The sequence below is a fragment of the Rhizophagus irregularis genome, chromosome 8, assembly GCF_026210795.1.
Source record: "Rhizophagus irregularis chromosome 8, complete sequence".
Lineage (NCBI taxonomy): Eukaryota > Fungi > Glomeromycota > Glomeromycetes > Glomerales > Glomeraceae > Rhizophagus > Rhizophagus irregularis.
In genome coordinates, this window is record NC_089436.1 from 864220 (window position 1) to 889493 (window position 25274).

At 23.7% G+C, this 25274-nt stretch overlaps 6 protein-coding genes across 7 annotated transcripts; 4 read left to right on the forward strand and 2 right to left on the reverse strand.

Moving 5' to 3' along the window:
* Positions 1–15: 15 nt before the first annotated feature.
* Positions 16–1762, forward strand: OCT59_028088 (uncharacterized protein). The gene is made up of 3 exons (XM_025321722.2): positions 16–350; positions 467–659; positions 741–1762. Exons 1-3 carry the CDS (start codon positions 195–197, stop codon positions 1427–1429), a joined length of 1038 nt encoding a protein of 345 aa, XP_025168103.1. The 5' UTR covers positions 16–194; the 3' UTR covers positions 1430–1762.
* A 437-nt stretch (positions 1763–2199) lies between these two features.
* OCT59_028089 (uncharacterized protein) lies at positions 2200–2944 on the forward strand. The gene is made up of 3 exons (XM_066147073.1): positions 2200–2446; positions 2520–2638; positions 2718–2944. The coding sequence occupies exons 1-2, from the start codon at positions 2204–2206 to the stop codon at positions 2634–2636; spliced, it is 360 nt and encodes a 119-aa protein (XP_065993823.1). The 5' UTR covers positions 2200–2203; the 3' UTR covers positions 2637–2638; positions 2718–2944.
* On the reverse strand, positions 2515–4374 carry OCT59_028090 (uncharacterized protein). The gene is made up of 2 exons (XM_066147074.1): positions 3952–4374; positions 2515–3877 (listed from the first exon to the last, which is right to left on the reverse strand). Exons 1-2 carry the CDS (start codon positions 4203–4205, stop codon positions 2671–2673), a joined length of 1461 nt encoding a protein of 486 aa, XP_065993824.1. The 5' UTR covers positions 4206–4374; the 3' UTR covers positions 2515–2670.
* An 11282-nt stretch (positions 4375–15656) lies between these two features.
* Positions 15657–17149, reverse strand: OCT59_028091 (uncharacterized protein). The gene is made up of 5 exons (XM_025321726.2): positions 17057–17149; positions 16875–16971; positions 16711–16780; positions 16553–16640; positions 15657–16472 (listed from the first exon to the last, which is right to left on the reverse strand). Exons 1-5 carry the CDS (start codon positions 17099–17101, stop codon positions 16323–16325), a joined length of 450 nt encoding a protein of 149 aa, XP_025168109.1. The 5' UTR covers positions 17102–17149; the 3' UTR covers positions 15657–16322.
* Positions 17150–18499: 1350 nt separating this feature from the next.
* On the forward strand, positions 18500–19629 carry OCT59_028092 (uncharacterized protein; the record flags this gene model as incomplete). The annotated part of the gene is made up of 3 exons (XM_025309589.2): positions 18500–18777; positions 18892–19232; positions 19313–19629. 3 exons carry the CDS (start codon positions 18500–18502, stop codon positions 19627–19629), a joined length of 936 nt encoding a protein of 311 aa, XP_025168110.2.
* A 1414-nt stretch (positions 19630–21043) lies between these two features.
* On the forward strand, positions 21044–22626 carry OCT59_028093 (uncharacterized protein; the record flags this gene model as incomplete). 2 transcript variants are annotated; one of them, XM_025321727.2, is made up of 3 exons in its annotated part: positions 21047–21953; positions 22041–22130; positions 22208–22626. In XM_025321727.2, the coding sequence occupies 3 exons, from the start codon at positions 21047–21049 to the stop codon at positions 22393–22395; spliced, it is 1185 nt and encodes a 394-aa protein (XP_025168111.2). In that variant the 3' UTR covers positions 22396–22626. The 2 variants fall into 2 exon arrangements, with proteins under 2 accessions (XP_065993825.1, XP_025168111.2); XM_066147075.1 differs by having other exon boundaries at positions 21044–21953; positions 22041–22626.
* Positions 22627–25274: the final 2648 nt, after the last annotated feature.

Consider the following 25274-nt stretch of genomic DNA (forward strand, 5'->3'; position numbering starts at 1 on the left):
AAAATACGATAAGTCGATAAACTCTCTTTGACTCACAAGTCTTAGTCTTACAATCTTAGAGTTTGATGCAGTGTAACTTATTTCTTGTCTATTAATAAAAAATATAATGATCTTCATCATTTCTTTTCCTTTTGAAAATTTCTTTCAGAAAAAAAAAAAAGAAATAAAATATTATATAATTTAAATTAATTAATATGTCGGATATTATTAATACAATTAATAATAATAATTTTAATACAGAAAATAAATTAAAGAATTTAGAAAACGTATTTCCTGATCCTACCGAAGATGTATTTTGGCAAAAAGTTTCAAATGTTATAAACGAGATTGATGAGGATCCAACGAATGATGTAAGTACAATAAATAGTTAAATTATCGAATTAAATGGTTAATAATTGATATATTTGAATTTTTAATATTAAAAAAAGTTCAGATAATTAATAATTAATAATCTTAATTATTTTAGGTTGATGCTATATGGAATCCTCATAAAAAAGAATTAGATAATCAAAAACAGAATGATCAAGAAAATAATAATTTTGTTATAGCACCACCACCTCATCATCCTGTTACTAATAATTATACTAGACATTCACGTAAAAGTAGTAGAGTTTCATGGGGATTACAAACTGATTCAGAACGTCATATTGAATTATTGGGTGCGTATTTTTAAAAAAATAAAAATCTTATTGAATTATTTATTTATTTAAATGATTAAATTAAATTTTTTTTTTTTTTAGAGACAAAATTGAATGAAGTTATTTCAGGTCATAAAAGAACTCATACAAGATCTTCCACAATGGATTTTGATGGCACACCATTATCAACTTTAGGATATTATCCGGAGGAAGAGATTGGATCAGGAACAGTTTTTGAAGATGAGGAAGATAATTATTTACATGCTGATAATCATAATCCGCAAGAATCAGATGAAGGATTATGGTTATTATGGAAAAATCAATCAATCAGTGATTTTCAAGGTGATGAACAACATAATAATACCTCCACAACAATAAATCAATCATGGTATTTGCCTTTATTATCAAGATCCAATAACAACAATGATGATTATGATAACAACAATAATGATAACAATAATAATAATTTACCCAGATTAACAAGAATGAGAAGTGAAAATTATGTTGCTAATTATCGTGATGTTCCAAATGAATTTCCATTTTATGATGAAGATGAAGAAGATGGATATGATTTAAATGATGAAATATTATTAAGTAGAGCTAAAAGAAAGAAAGAAAAAGAGTATTTAAAATTTAATGCAAGAAGTTATGAGTGTTGTGGTTGTAATACTACAAATGGTTTATGTGCTGGATTGTGGGGAAGTTGGTGCTGTAATTGGGTTTGTTTACCTACTATTTTATACATAAGAGAAAAATGCTGTTGTGGTGTTTGCGGTTTAGAAGATGATTAAATGGTAACAATAAATTTCATTTTTATATATGTATGTATGTATTTACAAATAGAGTTGTCTCATAAAACGTAATTAATGGAGTATGGATCATATAACAACTTTTAGTATTAATGAACTATATACGAAAAAAAAAAAATGTATTTAAATAATTTTAATAATTTAAAAGACCTTACAGTAAACGGTTAAACATTTTAATGATATTATATATTTTAAAAACTAGATAAAACCGGTTCGATTAGAATTTGATGATGGAATTCCTTTCTGCTATTTTACGTATGATTGATTGCATTTAAATTATACACTTACAATATTAAATCTCGTAATTCGTAAATAGTGAAATTCCTTTGATAAGTGAAAATTTCATGTGATCATTATGATCACTTTTGTGTTTAAATTTATCAATTATTGCATCATATAACTAGGAATATATACGTATATGTATACTTGTTACCAATGGCAATATCATAAGAACGCTGCGCCTATTAAATACTTAAAATATTTAACTTCCTAAACAAGAATTTATTTTATTATGAAATAATGCACATTTTGGATAGTATCATACGTATTTGGGGATTTAGCTCAGTGGTAGAGCAATCGACTGCAGATCGATAGGTCACTGGTTCAAATCCGGTAGTCCCCTCAAAGGTTCCACTTTCCTCAAGTTTTTCTTTTTTTATAATTTTGCGTAAGCACGTGATTCGATAAATAAATGAATCGAGCGCTGATTATCTTTTTTTAAACCCTTTTTTTTTATCAAAACTTTTTTTTTTAATAATGGTGGTTCGAATTAGATTAGCACGACATGGAATAAAAATAAGAAATCGACCATTTTATAATATAGTTGTAGCAAATGCAAAAACACCAAGAGACGGTAAACATATAGAAAAAGTGGGATTGTATGATCCAATTCCAAACGAACTTGGAATTAAAAATGTTGAATTAAATACCGACAGAATTAAATATTGGTTAAATGTTGGTGCATGGCCGAGCGATACTGTTGCAAGACTCTTATCAAAGGTAAGAAATATATTTTTTTGATTATTATTTTTTTATTTTCTCTTCCTTTATTTTTCTTTTTATGTTTGCTTAGGCTGGTATTATGCCTACTTTACCTAAAGATGTAAATAAACCGAAGAATAAAAAATCAAAGTTATCCGTGAATCCAAATAATAAAATGAAAGATATATCATCTGAACAAAATTCATAAAGGCACGTTATGATTTATACTATTTTTAGTTTTTTTATTGAATAACTTTAAAAACTTCAATTTCTTCAATCCAAAATCTAGCTTCAGTATCTCTTATGGGTTTATCATAACATCTCCACCTACAAAAACCTTCTCTTGGTCTTGAGATACAAGAAAATTCCATATCACCTTTACCAAAACTTGGACCAAAGTTTTCACCATCATAAATAGCATAATATTTAAGATTTGGTTGTATTCTACTTAAAATATAATTTGATTCTGATGACAAATCACCCAAATTAAAAATAAAACTATCATCTCTTATAATATATTGATTTGCACTTTTCCATCCAACAGGATTGTAACCTCCAATGATTTCTTCTTTACAACAACCATCGATATTACTTTTAGATTTAATTAGAACAAGAGAAGGACCTTGATTATCACACATTTTGTGAAATTTTTTAAAGGAGAATTGATGTTTACTTCCTCGATATAAAAGATTAAATCTTATTTTACCAAATTGAATTTTACCATTAACATTTAAATTACCTTCATTTGAATCAATCCAATTTGCAATTATAGTAGATTGCTTATGATTAATTAAAGTTGAATTTATACTATAAGGAGGTTTTCTTGATGTCAAATTTATTTTAATAGTTTTATCTTCAAAATGATATCTCCACAATAATAAATTTGATGGTAATATCGATTGAAAAGGTTTGACTTTTGTTTCATAATCTTCTGTTGAAATATCTGAAAATCTTATTAAAGAAAGTAATGGAGATAATGTCGTTTTTAATGAAGTAAAATCTATTGAAGTATATTCATCAATGGTTTCATATTCAATTTCATCATCTTTTATTATCATTTCAATTGGGGTAGAAGAATTATGTAAACCCCATTGAATTATATAATTCCATAATATAATTTCTTCAATCCTAACATCATCACTAGATAAAATTGCAATTAAAATTGATTCATTCGTTGATAAAAATGCCGGTGAGGAGAAAAATGGTTGAGGTTCTTTTGTTATTAAATCTATACAATATGTTTGAAGTATTTTAAATGCTTCATGTTTAAATGCTATATCAGTTACTGTACTAATATTTTGTTTTATGAATTCAGAAGAATGTGATATTAAATGTTCTTGAACATGAGAAAATAATTCCTCAAATGCTAATTCATCTATCGTTTCTAACAAGTGAATTATCTCGGATGTCGTTAGATTGGAAAAAACCAAAGTTCCGGTATATACGTAGCTAGATAAGAAAAAAAAAAATTGTTTAATTTGATTCAATAAAAAGCTTTTTATTTTTTTTTTTATTTTACTTACTTTAATATAACTTCAAAGACATTTGGCAAAATATTTGGTTTTTTAAAAATTATATTACGATTTTCATCTTTTTTACACCAATCATTTGATAAAGCAGATTTAAAATATAAACATCTCGCCTTTAATATGATTGAATGAGCCCTAAATACTTTTATATTTGGTGGTTGTCCTATTTCTAATAAGACATTATAGTCATCTGAATTTTTTAATAAATTAGATACGTCGGTAAATAATTTTGATAAAAACGATGTCATTTTTTTCTAAGCTTTGATACGATTTAATGATTTTCTCTTAGAACAATTAGTTATTAATTAAGACAAAAAAAGTGTATATACTAATGTGTGTATATATATATATATGTGAGTGTAATCATATTTTCGTAATTTCATTAACTTTTTGGTGGGTAATTTACCTTTTTTAATTAATGAATTAAATGAATTAAATATATAATTTAATCGAAAAAAGTAAAAGGTGTTACAGCTTTGTTTCATAATTTTTATTACCAGATTTATTATATAATACTAATTACAGTACCTTCAATGAATTTAATATGATTTTTAAGGGGCAAACAAAAAAGTGTATATAAATTTTATGGTTAAAAAAGGTTTGAAACACTTTCTTTACCAAATAAAGTTCGATTTTTTTACCATATACTAAACTATACCTGGTTGGAGGAAATACACGATTAATCAGAACTTAAATATTCTGCGACACATTTTGTCACATCCTTTTTTTTCAATCTGCAATGATTCAAATTGGCATCATTTTTTTAATCTAAATATGTATCTAAGTTTGATCGACTTCAACCAACCAACGTATTAAAATTTACTTAATTTATTTGATCAAGATTTTCCACTTTATTTTTTCTTGTTTGCCCGGGGATATTAAATTTAGCCATAATAAGATCTCTTTTTAAATAAAAACTGTATCGGTATTACTACATATAATAGAAGATTTTCAACAGATATATTTATTAATAACCCGTTTTTATTTTATTTTTTTCTAATTTTAGAAATTTCCAAGTATACAAATACCTAGTTTTATAAATATAATCTATTTTGAAACCAAAAAAACATTAAATATATTATAAAAAATAAATAAATTTATAAACTATAATTTATGCATATTTTAAATAAATAAATATTAAATATATTAAAAATATTATTTAATATTTATATTTTAATTATTAATGCATATTATTTAGTTTAATGAAAAAAATATCATTAAAGAAAGATTACATAATAATATTTAATTTATTATTATATATAAATATTAAAGTAATTGCCATTTTCAGAAATATCAGCAATCAGAAAATAATGATTATATAATGTGAATATATTTAAAATATCATTTTATTTCTACTTATATAAATTTATTCTTTAAAAGTATTACAGTAGGATTCTGAACAGTCATATATGAAGTTTACTTATTGATCATATAAATTTCAAAAAATTGCTTATTTCAAAAGTTAAAATGCATAAAAATAATGGATCTTAAATCATAAGTGTACATTACTAATTCTACTTTATGTTCAAATGTTTTTCAAATTATCTAATATAATAAGTAAATAATTTATTGCTATATAATATTTGAAATATAAAAAAATCTATATATTGTATAATATTTATCAATTATTTATTTTATTAATAACAGTTAATTAATTATAATTTATCAGTAAAATGTTTGTTTATATATAAATTTATATTAACAAAAGTCACATAATTTCTAATAAAATTCTGTTTACTTATAATAAAAATTAAAATATAAGTAAAATTTATAAGTAAAAAATTCTAAAAATTCTATTATAAATAAGGATTTTATAATTATCACGTTTGCAATGCATTGCACCCTTTTTTGTCACTTATATTACACTTCTTCTCTTTTTATTTTTTTATATATTCTGAAAACTTTGAATTTTTTTAGCTATAAAAAATCCATTTTTCACACTTTAGTTAAATATCATATATTTTAATATATTTTAATTTTACCTGGTATTATATAATTTTGTTTAGAGTACCTAGAATATAATATATTACAATATAATATATTACAAATGCAATAAAATAAAACCCTATAAATAAATAATCATTTATAATAAAAAAAATATTATATTGTATTATTATGATTTTTTTAAAAAAACTAATTAACTAGTAAAATTGTTGTGAAATTACTATCATAATAAATTTAAAATTTTTTTATAAAAACCTTTATTAAAAGTAAATAAAAACTTTTAATATAAATATATATTAATTTAAATTCTAATTATTGTAATTTATTATTTATTTATTAAATTTATAAAAAATAATATTTAAAATATCTAATTTATTAATATATTAATTAAAAAATCTATTTATATTTACAATATAAAAGTTAAATAATATTTATTTGAAAGTAAATTTTATATTATTTAATTAAAAGTTATAAATATAACTAAAAAATTTTATTTTTATTAAAAATAAATAAAAAATCCTTTTTTATAAATATTATATTTAAATAAATATTTAGTTTTTATTAAAAGTAATTTTTTAATTATTTAATAATAACTTTATTTAAATTACACCACTGGTACTTAACACTATAATATGTATTTTTATGAAAACAGCTTAAACTAAAGAAGTCATTATAATTAAAATTATTCAGTATTCCTAAAAAATGGGAAAAAATTTATTTATTACTTTTTTTTTTATATTACAAATATTGAAAAATAAAAAAAAATTGAAAAACTAAGAAAAATATATGTGAAATATATGTTACAGTTTACAGCATTTAATATTGCAATATAAATTATAATATTTTATTAATGAAGATATCTTAATTAGACTATTAATTATAATTTTGAATACTAGTAGTATGATTTATAATTTTTATATTAATATATATATTTATATATTATTAAAATTAGCATTTTATTTTATTTTTAAAATATTATTATTTAAAAATAATTATATTTAATTAAAAAAATAATTAATAAATAAAATTATATAATTTCAAGTTCCTCTTTTTTTAATTAAAATTAATAATATTCTTATTATTTAACTTTAAAAAGTTATAAAAAGAAATAATTATAACTTTGTTTTTTAATATATACATAATTTTATTTATCTACAAATTTATATAATATCTTATAAAAATCATTTAATAAATTGAATTTATTTAAATAATTATAGTTTTATATCTATTACTGTAATTTTTAAAAAATTGTTAGTTATTTAAATTTAATATATATTACTTATATATAAAATTAAAATTATCAAATAATTAAAATAATTAAAATAATTTTAACTAGAAGAGGATCCTAATCTCTTATAGAATTCACAACTGATTTTTTGCTAAAAAAAACCTAATTTGCTCTTTTTTTATTTTCGGTTTTTTGCGATTATCTCAGCTAGAATTCCGAACAGGTTGACCAAATTCAGGTAACCTGACAGGTTAACCTGAATTTATCAGTTCGGGTTTAGCAATTGCAATTCAGCATTAGTTCAGGTTGTAACATCAATATAACCTGAATAACCTGTTAACCTGAAACTATGATTTATATAATAAGTGAGTTATGGTATTATAATTCACTTTTTATATTGATTTTATATAATAAAAGTGAGTTGTGATATTGGTATTCACTATTTTATATTGATTTTATATAATAAAAGTGAATTGCAATATTAGAATTCACTTTTTTATATTGATTTTATATTAAAAAATTAGTTGCGATATTGTGATTTACCTTTTTATATGATTTTAATATAAAAAACTGAATCACAATATTTCAAAAAAAAATGTTTTGCACCATTTTTTTTTTGATATTATTTTAATAAAAATCCTGAAAATTTTCAGGTTTCAGTTCAGATTAAGTTAAACAGATAATCTGATATAACCTGACCTGACCTGACCTGAAAAAAAATTTCAGGTCAGGTTTATCAATTAACCTGACCTGATCTGATCCATTCAGAAATCAGAACTCTAATCTCAACATTCAGTGATTCGATTCATATGGATTTTTTTTATTTTATAGAGCTTGATGAGGGTTATAAAATAAAAAAAGTTCACATAAATTGGACTACTGGATGCTAAAATAATCACAAAAAATGTGATTTTTTTTTTGAAATTTAGGCCAATTTGCTAAAAAGTTATATTTAATGTCTGGAGTCCTACTAGAAGTTATAAAAACTGGAATTATATAAATTTATAATTATAATAAAAAATAATATTAGAATCTAAAATTAATTATTTTAATATTTAATGATCTGATTTTAATTATTATTATATTATGTAATTCATTTTATTAAAAAAAATTTAATAATATATATTTTATTTTTATAGTATTAATATTAATAAAGTTATTATAATTTAAAAACTTTTATATTTAATAATCTAATTTTAATTCTATTTATATTATTAAATCAATAATTTTTTAATAAATTATTATTTATTTATTTTTTTGTAAAAAAAGTAAATATATAAAAAAAAAAACTAAAAATATACACTGGTCGAAATCAAAAAAATCGGACATATGGAAAATCGGCCAAAAATCAGACCAAAATTGGCTAACATTATAAATCGGCACATCTGATTGATGCCAATCAGACAATTTGATAAAAATTCAGCAAAAAATCATCATATTTGATTTGACGGCTGATTGATGCTAGATTGAAATCAAAAAAAAAAATGGACAAATGGCAAATCAACCTAAAATTTGCCCAATATTCAAATATGCACTTCTGATTTATGAAAAATTGACAATTCAATAAAAATTCAATAAAAATTCAACAAAAATTTGGCAAAAAATCATTATATTTGATTGATGGCTGATTGATGCTGGTTGAAATCAAAAAAAAATCAGACAAAATGGCAAATCAACCTAAAATTTACCCAATATTCAAATATGATACTTCAGATTTATGAAAAATTGACAATTCAATAAAAATTCAATAAAAATTCAACAAAAATTCGGCAAAAAAATCATTATATTTGATTGACGGCTGATTGATGCTGGTTGAAATAAAAAAAAAAATGGACAAAATGGTAAATCAACCTAAAATTTACCCAATATTCAAATATGATACTTCAGATTTATGAAAAATTGACAATTCAATAAAAATTCAATAAAAATTCAACAAAAATTCGGCAAAAAAATCATTATATTTGATTGACGGCTGATTGATACTAGTTAAAAATCAAAAAAAATCAGACAAATGGCAAATCAGCCTAAAATTTGCCCAATATTCAAATATGATACTTCAGATTTATGGAAAATTGACAATTCAATAAAAATTCAATAAAAATTTGATAAAAATTCGGCAAAAAAATCATCATATTTGATTGACGGCTGATTGATGCTAATTAAAAATCAAAAAAAAATCAGACAAATGGCAAATCAGCCTAAAATTTGCCCCAATATTGGTTAAAATTACAAATTGGCACTTCTGATTTGTGGCATACTGGTTAATGATTTATGGTTGAATCTTTTCATATTATTGATATATGTAATTTATGATAAATAATAAATATTCAGTTATCCTTATTAAAAATTGCATGAACGGTCCCTAATATTATTGTTGGATGATTTAAACAGGACCCCGGATATCTCCAAAACAGGTCATAAGTCACACTTTCGGCAGATTGGCCCATTTTTCAGGGGCTTAAAAAATCGTTTTTTGTAAATATCTCGGCATCCAGTAGTCCAATTTTGATGAACTTTTTTTTAAATTGTAAAGCTAAATGAGGGCTACAAAATAAAAAACAGTTCATTAAAATTGAATTACTGGATGCTGAGATATTTACAAAAAACGATTTTTTGAGTTTCAGCAAAAAGGGATGTTTTTGGCCAAAAGTCCATTATGACCTTTATATTAGATATCCGGGGTCCTATTTAAACTATATAATAGTTTAAATCATAATCTGTCACCTGATTTATTCAATAGTTAGAAATTTGCTCATTTTTCAATTGGGTATCAATCAAAATTAAACTATTATAATATTTACTATTTGTTGATTAATTATAATAAGACGCGACGCGTATTGTATTAAAAGTATAATTAGTATAATTTTAGCTTTAAGATTAATTTAAGATTACAATCTTTTAACCTTTTTTTTTCCTCAAAACAAAATATTTCTCTTTTATTGCTCTATAGTTCAAATTGGGAATTGATAAAAGAATCTCAATTTTTTCCGATTTAATAAATATCAGTATGCCAGTATTGAAGAAAAAAATTTTTTTTATTCCAGCATTCCGATTTACTGTAATGAAATAAAATAATAAAAATATATTTTTTTTTATTATTTTTAATATTATTTGCAGGTTCCGACATTCTGATTTAATGAAAATATTCTTTATTTATACATGATATCGGGTATACTGGTATCAAAAAAAATATCTTTTTTTATCATTTGCAAGTTCCAATGTTCCGATTTAACGATTATTTGTAGATGGATATCGGCATGCCAGTATTAATAATTTTTTTTTTATTTCTGGCATTCCAATTTAATGATTAAATCAGCTAAATCAAATGGTGGAGGTTTGGAAAAAATTATTCAAAATGAAAAAGGAAATTGCTGTAATTGCAAGTATGAACAAGCAATTTGAACAATCAGCAAAATACCAGAACGTTTTTTCTGCAAAATATTATAATAAATGCAAAAAAAAGCCTAAATTTTTAACGGTAGATCGATATGCCAGTATTTCCAAAAACGGCTTTTTTTTTGTTAATCAGATGGATCATCAGATATCCATCTTTTTTTTTATAAAAAATTTTTTTTTTTAACCTTCTGGACACCATTTTACATTCCGATCCTCATGCGAACGGCGGAAAAATTCATTTAAGGCAACCTCAGAACGGCACTTAGAAGGTATTTAGAGAGGAGAAAGGATTGTTTTTTTTAAATTGGAGCGTTAATATACATTTATTAATGTTCCACTTTCTTTTTTTTATTGTAGACCTTCAAGACGCTTTTCACTTTTAGGAACCCTTCGGAGACTTGAAAGGAAGGTAATGTCCCGAAGAATTTTTTTTTTTATTTAATGCGGAACGTTAGGTAACTAACATTGTTTTCTTTTTTTTTTATTAGGTCCAGGACGCCGCTGAACTCCATTTTGAAGGTATAAACCTTCGATCGAAAAAATAAAGACGAAAAAAAAAATTTGGGAGAAGGATAAAGAGAAAAATCGGGTTGAAAAAAGAAACTGAAAAGGAAAAAGAAAGAAAGAATAAAAAAAAATTCGAAAGAAAAAAAGATACGGAACGGTCCCATTTCGAAGGTAAACTTCGGAAAGCCAGCGCAATGGAGTTTTTGGTCCAGCACTCAATAACGATCACCCAAATTTTCCCAAATTAATGGAACCGCCAAAGAAAAAAATTTTCTATTTTGACAAAGACAATTTAATAATCGAGGAGTATCAAGGTGCGAAACTTCTATTAATTCTGTTAGAAGTGTTGAAATTTCTGTTATATTTGACATGATGTAAGAAAGAAGGAGATTTCAATTCTTTAACTTTCTTTAAATTTAGGGAAAAAAAAATTTATTTTAGCGAAACGTTACTAACGTTTCGATTTTCTTTTTTTTTAGATTTCGGCACTCCAGTTTCCGTATTTCTGGATGGAATTTTGAAGGTACCTCTTCGAAATTCCACATTTTTTTTTCTTTTTTTATTTGAATGAAACGTTACTAACATTTCGATTTTCTTTTTTTAGGTTTTCGGCTCTTCGGTTTCCATATGACTGGACAGAATTTCGAGGTACCTCTTCGAAATTCCGCATTTTTGTTATTTCTTTTTTTATTTGAACGAAATGTTACTAACGTTTCAATTTTCTTTTTTTTAGGTTTTCGGCTCTTCGGTTTCTGTATGACTGGATGGAATTTCAAAGGTACCTCTTCAAAATTCTGCATTTTTTTTTCTTTTTTTATTTGAATGAAATGTTACTAATGTTTCGATTTTCTTTTTTTTAGGTTTTCGGCTCTTCAGTTTCCATATGACTGGACGGAATTTCGAGGTACCTCTTCGAAATTCCGCATTTTTGTTATTTCTTTTTTTATTTGAACGAAATGTTACTAACGTTTCGATTTTCTTTTTTTTAGGTTTTTGGCTTTTCGGTTTCCGTATGACTGAATGGAATTTCGAAGGTACCTCTTCAAAATTCTGATTTTTTATTCTTTTTTTGGGCTCCAATTTGGCCAAATCTACAGGTAAAGTTTCGTGTTTTTGAAACTTAATAAAAAAATGTTAATTTTAACGTTTTTATATTTTTTTTATAGGAAATCGGCTCTAATTTGGCCAATCCTATAGGTAAAGTTTTGAAGTTTCTTTCTTCAAAACTTTCATAAAAAACGTTTATTTTTAACGTTTTTTATATTTTTTATAGGAAATCGGCTCTGATTTGGCCAATCCTATAGGTAAAGTTTCGTATTTTCGAAACTTAATAAAAAAACATTTATTTTAACGTTTTTTAATTATTTTTTATTTTTTTTTGCTCCAATTTGAATACCAGAATTCCGCAAGTAAAGTTTCTATTTTTGAAACTTTTTGACGAAACTTAATAAAAAACGTTTAATTTAACATTTTTTTATTATTTTTATTATTTTTTTTGTAGGGAAATCGGCTCCGATTTGCCATCCTACAGGTAAAGTTTTTGATTTTCTGGGAATTAAGGAATTTAACGTATACCAGATTCCCAGGTTAGTTTCGAAACAAAAAATTCAAAACTTTTATAAAAAAGTATTTTATTATTTACGCAATTAACCATTTTTAACATTATTCTGGGGTCTTTTAGACGCATGGAAATTCAGTAAGGTGATTTTAAACAGCTACTTCACCTTTCAAGTTTTCAGGCAACTGGAATATTGATTTTTAGGCGAAATTGTTTTATATGTATATGTAATATTTTAAATTTCAGAATAAAATTTACTGTAATTTGCGATACAATTCAGAATAAAATTTACTGCAATTCAGATGCAATTCAGAATAAAATTAACTGCAATTCAGACGCAATTCAGAATAAAATTTACCACAATTCAGAATAAATTTACCGCAATTCAGAATAGAAAATTTACCACAATTCAGATTAAATTTACCGCAATTCAGAATAAATTTATCACAATTCAGAATAGAAAATTTACCACAATTCAGATTAAATTTACCGCAATTCAGATTAAATTTACCGCAATTCAGAATAAAATTTACTGCAATTCAGAATAGAAAATTTACTGCAATTCAGATTAAAATTTACCACAATTCAGAATAAAATTTACTGTAATTCAGATTAAAATTTATCACAATTTATTAATATTTATCATAATTCAGAATAAATTCACTGCAATTTGGTAAATTTATGAATATATTTTTTTAAACAATTCGGATTAAAAATACTAAGCAATCCAGATACAATTTAAACATTCTGATCAGCGTTGATCGGCCTGCCAATCGGAACTTTTTTTAGATTGATAATTCGGCCATCTTTATCACCAAATTCAGCCTAAAATCGGACATCCGATTTCTAGCCGATTTGGACTATTTCGACCAGTGATAGAATTTCAAATATATTTAAAACAAATTAAAATCTAACTTTACTTTTAAATTATATTTTTAGTATTTAAAATTTAATACATTAAATAAATTATAAATATTTAGGAGATGGCCGGAAATGATATAATTTAAATTTTAGGACTTTTAATTCTTCTTTCCTATATCATTATTTATTTTAAAAAATGCAAAATTAAAATATAATTCTGATTAGAATTATATTAACTATAAGTGTCTAAGGATGGAAATGTATAATATTATTATGGTTTTAACTCCTCTTCTCCCTTAGAAATGACATCATTTTTGCTATCCCCTTAAATTAAATATTGCAATTATAATTTTATTTAAATTCTTTTATATAATAGTAATATTTTTTTTAATTAAAAGTAAATAAAAATATAAATAAATACAATAAGGTTAAATTAAATTTTATTAATTTTAAATTTTAATTTTTATTAATTAAATATAATTTCTTTTACAGTCTCTGGCGAAAATAATGGCGGTAATAAGGTTGTGGGCGAAACAGGACCAACAATATATAAATAGGTCATAGGAAATTGGCAAAATTTTACTATTAGCTCTACGCATTTTTTCAGGGCCGGAATTATGATAATGTCAGTCAGTTACTAAATAAAGTAATATATTTCTTACCAACGTTATCAAAATTTATCTAAAAAAGGAAAGATTTTCATGATTATTTTAGCCTATTCTACGCGTTATTTCTTGTTACCTATTTCAGTATTGCTCAGGGTCCTGGCGAAACTCCATAATAAATGTGAAACTTGGTAAAACTATATTAAAAAATTAATAATAAATTGATAAAACCTAACTATAAAAATTCATCACACTCCATCTGAGTTTCACTATTTATATTTATCTGAGTAGGTAAAAACTTATTCACCACCTGTAAAACTATAATAAATTTTTATAAAAAAATTGTCAAAACTGAGGTTTAGATGTTTTGTCAAATTCAAAAACTAGTTTAGTCCGCAACTATAAGCGGTAAGAATACCACTTCTTAATTTGATCATAATTTCATAACTATTCCAATTAAAGCATTACTTTTTATACCAAATTAAACAGTGGAATACTCATTTAAAAAGCAATGAAAAAAAAGTAATTTCAAATATTAATATTATTTTTATTTTATTACCCAAAATAGCTCTTATTACAATTAAATTTATATATGAGAGTGTTAACTTTTTCTTGAAACAAATTTTTAGGAATTTTCTAATTGAATTAGAATTTTTTTGCATTTCTATTAGAAATACATATCTCTCTTATAAAAAATGCCAAAATTCTAAATATTTTTATTTTAAATGTCAATACTAAAGCTATATCTTTAAAAATACTACCAAATCAAAATAATGGTTATTTTCACATTATTTTAATTCTCAATAAGAAAACTTTAAAATATGTATATTTTTGACTTACTTACAAAATAATTTTTTAGGCTATTGATGAGCTTATTATTATAATAGAGATGTAAAATAACAACTTTTATAATATTTAAGATGGTATGAAACTTTGTTTTTCAATAGTGAGTTTTTCATAATTATTTTAAAGCCTAAATCTCAAATCATAATGAGAACTTTGGATTGTTTTTGAAGCAGTATATTAAAAAGATGGTAATACAAAAAAAAAAATTATTTATAGTAAGGTTATTGGTGATAAAGCATGCAAAATCAAATTGAAGCATGTGTTGATGCAAATAGAGGTGAAACCAAATATTTATCAAATAATAAAATATATGTATTTTTGACCCTTCTTCTCAAAAATAAAAAAGATTTCATAGCTTCATTATAAAATTTATGTACTATATTAAAAAAACTGACTGCCATTACTTTTGCCGGGATCTGTATATATATTAATAGAAACCTTTTATTTTTAATAAAATTAAAATTATAATAATTATTAAGGATTTAATAGTCTTTTTAATAATATTCAAAATATTTGGAAAATATCAATTAAAACAAGTGTAATACACTGCATCTAAAATTTATTTGATTTTTGAATTAACATTTATAGAAAAACTAACTAATTAAGTAACACCAAATTTTTTTAATAAATCAATGATTTTTTAAATTTTTAATGGTTTTTTTTTTGAAAAAAAAAAATCGATTGTGAGACAAGGAAATAATATAAAAGGCTGAAATTTTATACACTTAATATTAACCCATTTGGCAACATTTTTTGCAATTCCAATTACTTCTACATTGCAAAATTAAGTAACAATTAATATTTTTACTAATATGTAATGATTTTTTTTTTAACACTTTGTAAATATTATTTAATTGTAAAAATTAAAAATTAATATTTCTTAATAAGTGTCGGGATAATGAATGTCTGGATAAGAATGACGGGAATAATGTGGTTACGGATTTGGGGGTTATGATTTGTCGGGATTGTGAGCATCAGGATTCTGATTGTCGGAATTTGAATATAACAATTCAAATAGTATTATTTGGATTGATATATCTCATCAACTTACCACGTTGATTATATAATAACCGTCGTAGTGTGTATTGCGTTGAAATAATTATAGTTTCTAGTATTGATCAATTTTTTTTTATGGTGGATATATAAAATCGATTTTACATAACTCTAAACTCCTCCAATTTTTTATATTCCAAACTCTGCGGGAAAATCCTATACAATGATTTTTTTCACATAACACCTTTCTTTTCTCTCTAAAAAAAATTCACACCTGAACAAGTCTTTTGGTTGATTTTTGGTGTTTTTCCAAAAAGTGAGTGTCATATTATTATTTAATAAATAAAATATTACATCTATTATTTGAAACATCTTTCTTTAACCATGTTAAATAATTATAACTACATTTTTTTTTCCTACTATTTTTTTATGGATTAACAGCTTCATCAGAAGACATTGATCCAATAGCATCAATAGACGCAACAAATTTTTTACTAACAATTGATTTTTTCCCATCTAAATTATAAAATGGATTACAAACTTGGTTGATATATACATTATGAATTTTCTTAAATAACTATAATAAAAATAAATAAATAAGTAAGATTATTGCATCAAGTTATTAATTTATTGTAGTAAATTTTGATAAATACGTACATTTCTCATATCCATATTCTTAATTACAGCATCAGGAATCGAAAGAACCACCACAAATTTTACTTTAGTGTTTGTTACATATCCGTACCTAAACAAGACGATTCGTCGTACATTAATTATCAATGAACCTATTTCTCAAAAGGTAAATCTTAACTTACACAGCTAAATCTTCCAACGCATATAATAATCCAAGATAAGTATCATCCGGTTCAGGTCCAGCGGCGCCAGCTAATGATTCAAATATATATGATTTAGAACAAATCTATTTATTTTTTTTTTTTAAAAAAAAAAATTCCCATCCCAAAATCTAACTAATTCAAACCTCTTTCATCAATAACATCACAAGATGTATGAGCAATATAATGAAACTTTAAATCAGGATGAGATTTACTAAAATTTTTAATATATAATGGATTATTCTTGTGAAAATTAGAAAAATATTAATAATTTAAATAATAATGACAAGGTTTTAGAACAGATAAAGTTAAATTTTTATTCGGTTACCTGTTTACCGATTATAGCAATGCTCTGTATTTTTATATTACTCATTTTATAACTTTATAACGTTAAAAAGCAGAAGAAAAGAAGAAGTGGTCTCGAAAAACAATTCAAGTATTAGGTACTTATAGAGTTCGTGCAATGCACATGATTTTATGTAACCTGATACTGATCTAACTTTAAGTATTTTTTGGGATGTGATCATCGTGTATCATAAAAATCTCGATTTATTCTATTCTTGTATTGTCCGAGTTGGACCAAATAAATGATGTTTCTCGAATAAGTAATATAATCATTATGAAAGTTATGGATTTTTTATTTAAAATTACTTTTAATTACGTATAGTTAGTTATAATATATAAAGAATAAATTGAATAAATTACTTTATATTTTCGAAATGTTGGTGGTCTATTTTAATATTGTCTTTCAAGAATTAGGAAAAAAAAAATTTTTTTTTTTCCTTCAACCGATTTAATAATCTTGTCGTAACCTTATTGGTATCGCTTAACGCAATGGCCTTTATTTAGAAATGGATGGCGTATTAAGTGATTATTTTAGAAATTTTATTTGCAGCCGAGGTTGAACTAAATGTTGAACATCTGCAGATCACTCAGGTGACGTGACGAAATATTATTAAATCTTGGACTGATGAATTTTTACAGAAACTAATGTATTATTAAAAAACATAATAGGTTTTACCGTAACATATTTTATAATTTGATCGAGATTTTTATGAAGCAGTTATAGAATATGATTTAAAATCTTTTAACGACAATATGTTGTAATGAATCTAAATATGAGCGTCAACAATAAAAGTTTAGATTCCAATAGTTTAACCAATGAGATACGAAGATTAACTCGAAGTGGATTAGAAGCTAAATATTTCGAGATATATGATTTTAATAACTTATAGTGGTCATTAAGTCAAAGTTAGTGGTTATCCCATCGGTATTATGTATACACCAATGAAAAAAAAGTATAAAAAAGTATAAAATCCATCGGTGTATACGTCATACCCATGAAATAACAAAAAAAGGATTTAGATTTTAGAGTTAAATTTATAATAAATTAATCTATAAAGTTAAAAAACATGATTATTATGTAAAATGATGCCAATTACTCCTTGAAGATTCTAATAAATATGATTATTAAATAAAGAATTGGTTTGTAAATGCTTACAAAGACGGATGTTGCGATACAAAATTAAGTTTTTTTTAAATAGATAATCTAGAAAAATTATTCGTTGTGTGAAACGTATCGTTACATATTTTAATATTTTTTCCGAATCCGTGAATGCTAGATATTACAAATATTACATCACTAATTCGACTTATAGGTTATGCAAGCCATTCAAACATTACAAATCACGGAACACAAATTTATTTAGGGTTCCCCGAATCAATTGGTATTTATATTCATGTAATTTCGTTAAATTTACTAAAAAAAAACATGGGAAAAAAATTTTCTAAATTATCGCAATCTTCCTCCAATGATAACGAAAATGAATTGGAAAGATCAAATGTACCAAAACCTTTTAAATACGTTGACGGAAAAAGATACCATAATGTAACAAGTTTAAGATATCATTTACCAAATGATGGTGATGAGTTCGATAGATTACAAATGCAACATTATTTATCAAGATATATTTGGCAATCAAATTTTTCCGCTCCTGTACATGAATTATTAAGGAATGGTGGTGAAGATATCAGGGTTCTTGATGTTGGGTAAATAACATAAACATATAAATACAAATATATATATATATATATGTATGCATGTATGTATGTATATATGCGTAAAATTAATTATATTTTATTTCTCTACTTTAACCTTGATAGTTGTGGACCAGGAACGTGGATTTTAGAAATGTCATCCGATTATCCTCAAACTGGAATGTTTCATGGCATAGATATTGCACCTATATTTCCTGATACAATTAAACCATTTAATGCAACGTTTTCTATACAAAATGCATTAGAAGGTTTAAATTTTCCGGATAATCATTTTGATTATGTCTATATGAGATTCCTTACAGCAGCATTTTCAACTGAACAATGGGAAACTATTGTTATACCTGAACTTGTTCGTGTAACAAAAAATGGAGGTTATATAGAAATTATGGAATGGGATGTAAAAATATATGGACAAGGACCAATTGCTAAAAGATTAATGGATTCGTGTAACTATCAAAGTTTTATTTATTTATTTATTTAATGAATTAATAATTTAACAAAAGAAAATTTTTATTTTTTTATATAGTTTTATCAGATTTAAGATCTCGTGGTATAAATGATTATATTGTAGAAGTTATACCAGAATTTATGGAAAAAATAAATCAATTAACAAATATTGAACATGAAACTTGTGTCAATCCACAAGGTCTTTATGGTGGACAACTTGGTAAACTAGCTTTAGATAATGGTATAAGCATATTTCGTACATATAAACCAAAATTTTCTAAAGAATATAATATGACATCAGATGAATATGATAAATTAATAGAAGATTTCATTAAAGAAATGGACATTTATAAACCTCATAATATAACTCATAGATTTTGGGCTAAGAAAATTTAATTTAATTTATAATAAAAAACAAGTATGGTATTTTTTTAAAAGATCTTTATAAACATTACCTTATTTGGGGTTTTTAAAATAAAATAAAAAAAAACGCGAAAAAAGAACATCAAAGAACATCCAATCAAATTATTTTACACACCTGGTTAAGTAACTAGGTGTGATTGGATAAAAACAACCTGATTGGTTACACATAATTAATTGATATTACTGCGGGGTATGAATAATAATAAATGGGTAAATGTACTTAATGCACACTATCATTAAAATCGATGCATTCCCTTTTTATACTTTTTGTACCTTTTTGTAAAGTTAATATGGAAACTATAAATTAAAACTTGTTCATAATCAGAAGATTACCTTGTATATAAAAGTATTATAAATGTAACGCCTAAAATAATCTTATAAAGTATTAATTAAAAATGCACATGTGCTTTAATTAATAATAAGCGCCATTTTTACATATTAATTCACCCTAAAGTGAAATGAAAAAAAGTTTTTTGAAGTTTTTCTTTAAAAATTAATGATTTTAACTTAATGGGAAATATTTTTTTTGACTTTATTTATTTATTTGTATATTTTAACAGTGTAATCGACTTTTCATTTTGATAAGGAGGAAAAAAGAGTTGTAACAGGGATTTTTTCGTAAAAGATCTACTTTATCTAATTTATATTATCCCGAATTTTCATTTTTTCACATCAAAAAGGATATTTACGATTTATAATAATTCACGTGAAAAACGTGTAAGTTTGCATTTCAAAAGGGTCACCTTACGATAATGTATAAATGTGGTTATACCTCCACTTTCGATGGGATTAAGTACAATAGGAATTTTAGAATTCTTTTTATATATATCATGATTCTTTTTTTGATGATAACAATAAAATATATTTTCGTAATCCATAAAAATGTTAAAAAGTATAATATAACCCTTATTTAATAACCTTTATTAAGCTCGTATATTAGACTTATTTTAGTTTAAACTTTTTAAAGGACAATCAAAATTTTTTCGGTTCTTCTTTACTGTAAATTAATTTTTTTAAAAAAAATATATATTTATTTAGCATATTCAAATTTTTTTTTTAAAGTTCTTATAAAAAAAAAACCAAAGCATTTCCCATTGTTTGGAAACAAGTTTTTTTTAAACGCCCACATATTTCACAATTACTTTATATGTAAATTGGATAAAAAAAAAATTTTTTTTCGGCGCATAATCTTCCATTTAAGTTTGGCACGAGGCAAAGAATTGTGTTAAATTGTCTAATCGTTATAGTATAAGTTGTATTATATCATCAACGAAAGTTCTATTCAAAAGGATATATAAGAAGTACTTCTCTCCCTCCTTGGTATTTTTCTTTCTTTTTTTTTGTTTTTAACAAAAAAAAAATTTTTATTATATTTTTCTTTTTTTTTCAAATGGAAATGATTAAATGCAAATGTGTAGAATGCACAACATCACGTGTAATGGACTTAGATTTTAAGAGAGATTTACAACATCTTGTTCTCACGTTATGTCGTATTTTATTTAATAATATTCAAGAAAAAATATCTTATAGGAATTCACAATCATTATGTCAAAAAATGTATCATGGAGATATTAGTTGTATTGACGATTTACACCCATTTGTTAAAATATTTAAGATGGCAAATTATTTACAATTTAGAACGGTATCTTTTAATAATTCAACAACAAAGATTATATTTAACTATCAATGGGATTTACAAGATCAAGATTTGAATTTAAATCATTTAATTGAAATATCAAAATTTTATTATCAAAGTTTTTTGTCTTTTTTTTATAAAATTGACAGATGGAGACGTTTATCTTTGAAAAGCTTAACGAATTCTATGATATTATCAAGAATCGAACATTTTATTCCCGGATTTAAATATCTTTACGATTTTCATTGGATTTCAGATTCATCAAATTCGTCATCAAATTCTCTAAATTCTTCATCTGTTTTTTCTTCTTTAAATTATCTTGCCGCTGATTATGATCCTAATGTGTTCTTTTTGGCTTCGGATTTTGGTGTATGCATCGTTGTAATTGTTAAAAATTACTATAGAGATTCTATTTATAAATCTCCTCAAGATTTAAATGAAGAATTTAACGAATATATTGATTTAGTTAATAATTACAAAAAATATGCTACGGAAAGACATGAAAATAAATTATTGACGGTTATCGGTGCTACTTTTACTGAAGATCCAAATTGTATTTATCCTGTTGAATTTGTGGATGAAATTGATCGTTCGATCGCAAATGCTGTTCAATCATACTCTAATTCAAATTCTTCATCTTCAACACTTGGGATTTATCAAGGTAACATACATACATACATATATATATATATAATTTTATTTAATTCAATGCCGGTTATTGATTTCATTTCTTTTTTTCGTATCACAGCTCCTCGACAAGAGCCTGCAAGGACATATGAAGCTAACAAAGAAATATACGGTCAATCATGGGATCATCATCCCGAATTAACTCAAAAGGGTATATTATAAGCGAGAAACACAATTATATGTGTTTTCACATATTATAAGTTCTAAAATTTCTCCTTTTTTATGCAGGTTTTACACAATTGATGAAAATGCCATTAAATCCCGGAAAAAGTGCGCCAATTGTTGGTGTAGATTGGGGATACTATCAACAAGATAATGATTTCGAACAAAATGATTATTATAATCAAGATTATAATAATTATAATAATTATAATTATAATTCTTATTATGATTATACTTATCAAAATTATAATTAATTTTCTTTCTTTTGTTTTTTTTTTCACATAAAAAGAAGGAAATTTTAATTATAATTTTTTTATCATTACTATTATTATTATTATTTTGTATAGACTTTTGATTTGACACTTACATACATATATATAGAATATTTTATTTTTACATATTTTATTTTGTTTTATTTATTTATTTATTTATTATTTATTTTGTAAATTAATTTTTTTTAAATGAACTTATCAAATTACGATTTGAACAAATAACAAACCACATTCTGATTGGACGTATCAATTGCCGCAGTATTATTAAACGTATAGTACAACAGAGAAGCAAGATCCGCACGATAACCATTTATACGATTATCCGTATGGGCGGATTAACCTATCTATCAAATGATGACCTTTGCAGTAGGAATTCTTTGTTTATTTTGTAAGATTATTTTTATTTAATTAACAAGGAGTCTTAGTATGTTTAGTACTAATCTCATATCCTACTACGTCGAAGTGTAATATTATTATCTCGGGTACATCCAAAATCACATGACTTAATTTTAATTTGTCACGTGTTCTATCCCAATAGTAAATCAAATTATTTCATTGTTTCATAATTTCATTTATAAGAATAGTTTATCTAACATTATTGGTCGTATATAAAAATATTGGTTAATAAATGGTAAGATTTGTATTTATACATTAAGCAAATAATTATAATATTAATAATTTATTCAAGATTTCTGGTAATATAATATTTAATTTACAAAAATAAGTAATTTAGTTAATATAATAATATTTTAAATATTAGTTTTTTTTTTTAGTTTTAAGATCTTAATTTATAGTACTTTATTAGTATAATAATATATAAATTATATAATATGTTAAAATATAACCAAAATATTAATATATCATCATTTTAAAAAGAATTATTGCAAGTTTGTAATAGTATATTTAACTATATAAATATTTTACATATAATTCTTTGCAAATATTCTGTAATTTAGAATGTTTAATTTGTATTAGATATAATAATAGAATTTATTCCTTTTTACTTGTAAAATATTTTAGATATTAATATATAATAGTAAATATTTTTAGTTTTTTTTAGTATGTATTTGTAATTTTATTAAAGTATAAATAAAAAAAAAGTATACAAAATAAATTTTTATAAATATTAACAGTTAATTATATAGTAAAATAAAATTTTAATACTTTATAAAGTATTATATTAAAAATCAAATCAAATCAAATTAAAATCATTGTAGTTTAATATTCTAATATAATTAAATTACAAACCATTTATTATATATATATATTTCACGTGTACTGTTAAATAATTATTAATTTTATAAATAAACTTTATTTGTAATGAGTTATTTTAACTAGATCCACTATACTGCTGTTTTATTATTTTTACTTTTGTTGATGTGATTAAAAATTTTTCTGGATTTTTATAAAACATCTTACCAGTATTTTAAATTAATTGATCAATAAAACTTTTTTTAATTTATTATTTATTTTTATAAAAATAATATTTTATTTTTTATATAAATATAAAATTTTTTTAAAAAATTATCCTATCTAATTTATAAATATAGATTTTGGTACATTTAGAAATGTATACCATTCTCTAGGTGGTATTTATGTACAGTTTGGCAATATGCTAGCACATCAAAGAAAGCTAATAAAGAACTATTTTGTTATTGGGTTTATTCTATTTGGAGGAAAATTTGATGAATTTATAATACCATTTATTTTAGAAATGAAGGAATTAGAGAAAGGAAAGGTGATGACTGTCCAAGGACAAGATCATGGATAATTGCTGGTTTAGGCATTATTACGATAGATTTACCTTAAGATAACAATATGACAGGAATACTAAGGTATTTTTTCAACTTAGTTAATAATATAATAATATAATTTTATGACAACTATTTAAAATTTTTTAAAAAATAAATTTAGATATAATGCAAATAAGGGTTGTCGTACTTGTAAAACTACTAAAGAATCATTAAGTGCTCACAATTAGAATATCGTAACAACATTACGTTATCATCATATTACAGACAAAGAAATTTCAAAAATTTCTCATGAGACTATAATGTCAAGAAGAGATCAACTTTGTACAGAATATGGTTTATGATCATTACCTAGTATTTTAGATAAATTAAAAAGGGAAAGACAATTGGACAGCTATTAAAATTAACTTGTAAATTATTTTCACGAGAAGGAGAAGATAATTTTATTGAAATTTGGAAAAATTTTGAAATCCCAAAAAGGTGGTCTCGCTTACCAAATTTGATTACTCACTACAATTAAGGTTGCTTGTCTAAACCTCTTCAAAATCCTACGATTAGTTTCGTCAAAATTTTACTATAGATTTATTATAGTTTCGGCAGAGTTTCAGCAGTTTCGGCATTTATAATAAGTTTCGGCAGTTTCGCCTTTCTCCAAAGTTTCGCCAGTTTTTTAATATAACTTTAATATAGTTTCGGCAGAATTTCGCTTTTCGGCGAAATGCCATCTTTCCTAAACCCTTAGGTTTCGGCAAGCAACCTTAACTACAATAGTTTTATAATGTTAGATTTACTTAGATCTATGATTATACCATTTTTGTTAAACCAGTTTTTAAAAGAATCAAGTATCAAACGTAATGAAACAGCCATGATTCAACAAAGAATTAATACATTTCAAGTTAATTCAGTTCCAAAAATTATTATATCTTGTTGGATACATGTTGCAAAACTATAAAAACAGTTTTTAACAAGAAATTTACATCAGATAGCTATGACAATGTCTTGAAGAAGAGTTTTCAATCCTTCTAAAGGTATAGTTACAAATTTAATATTCAAAATGTGGAATAATTTCAAATAATTAACAATATTTTACTTTTATAGGTTTTTGTAAAT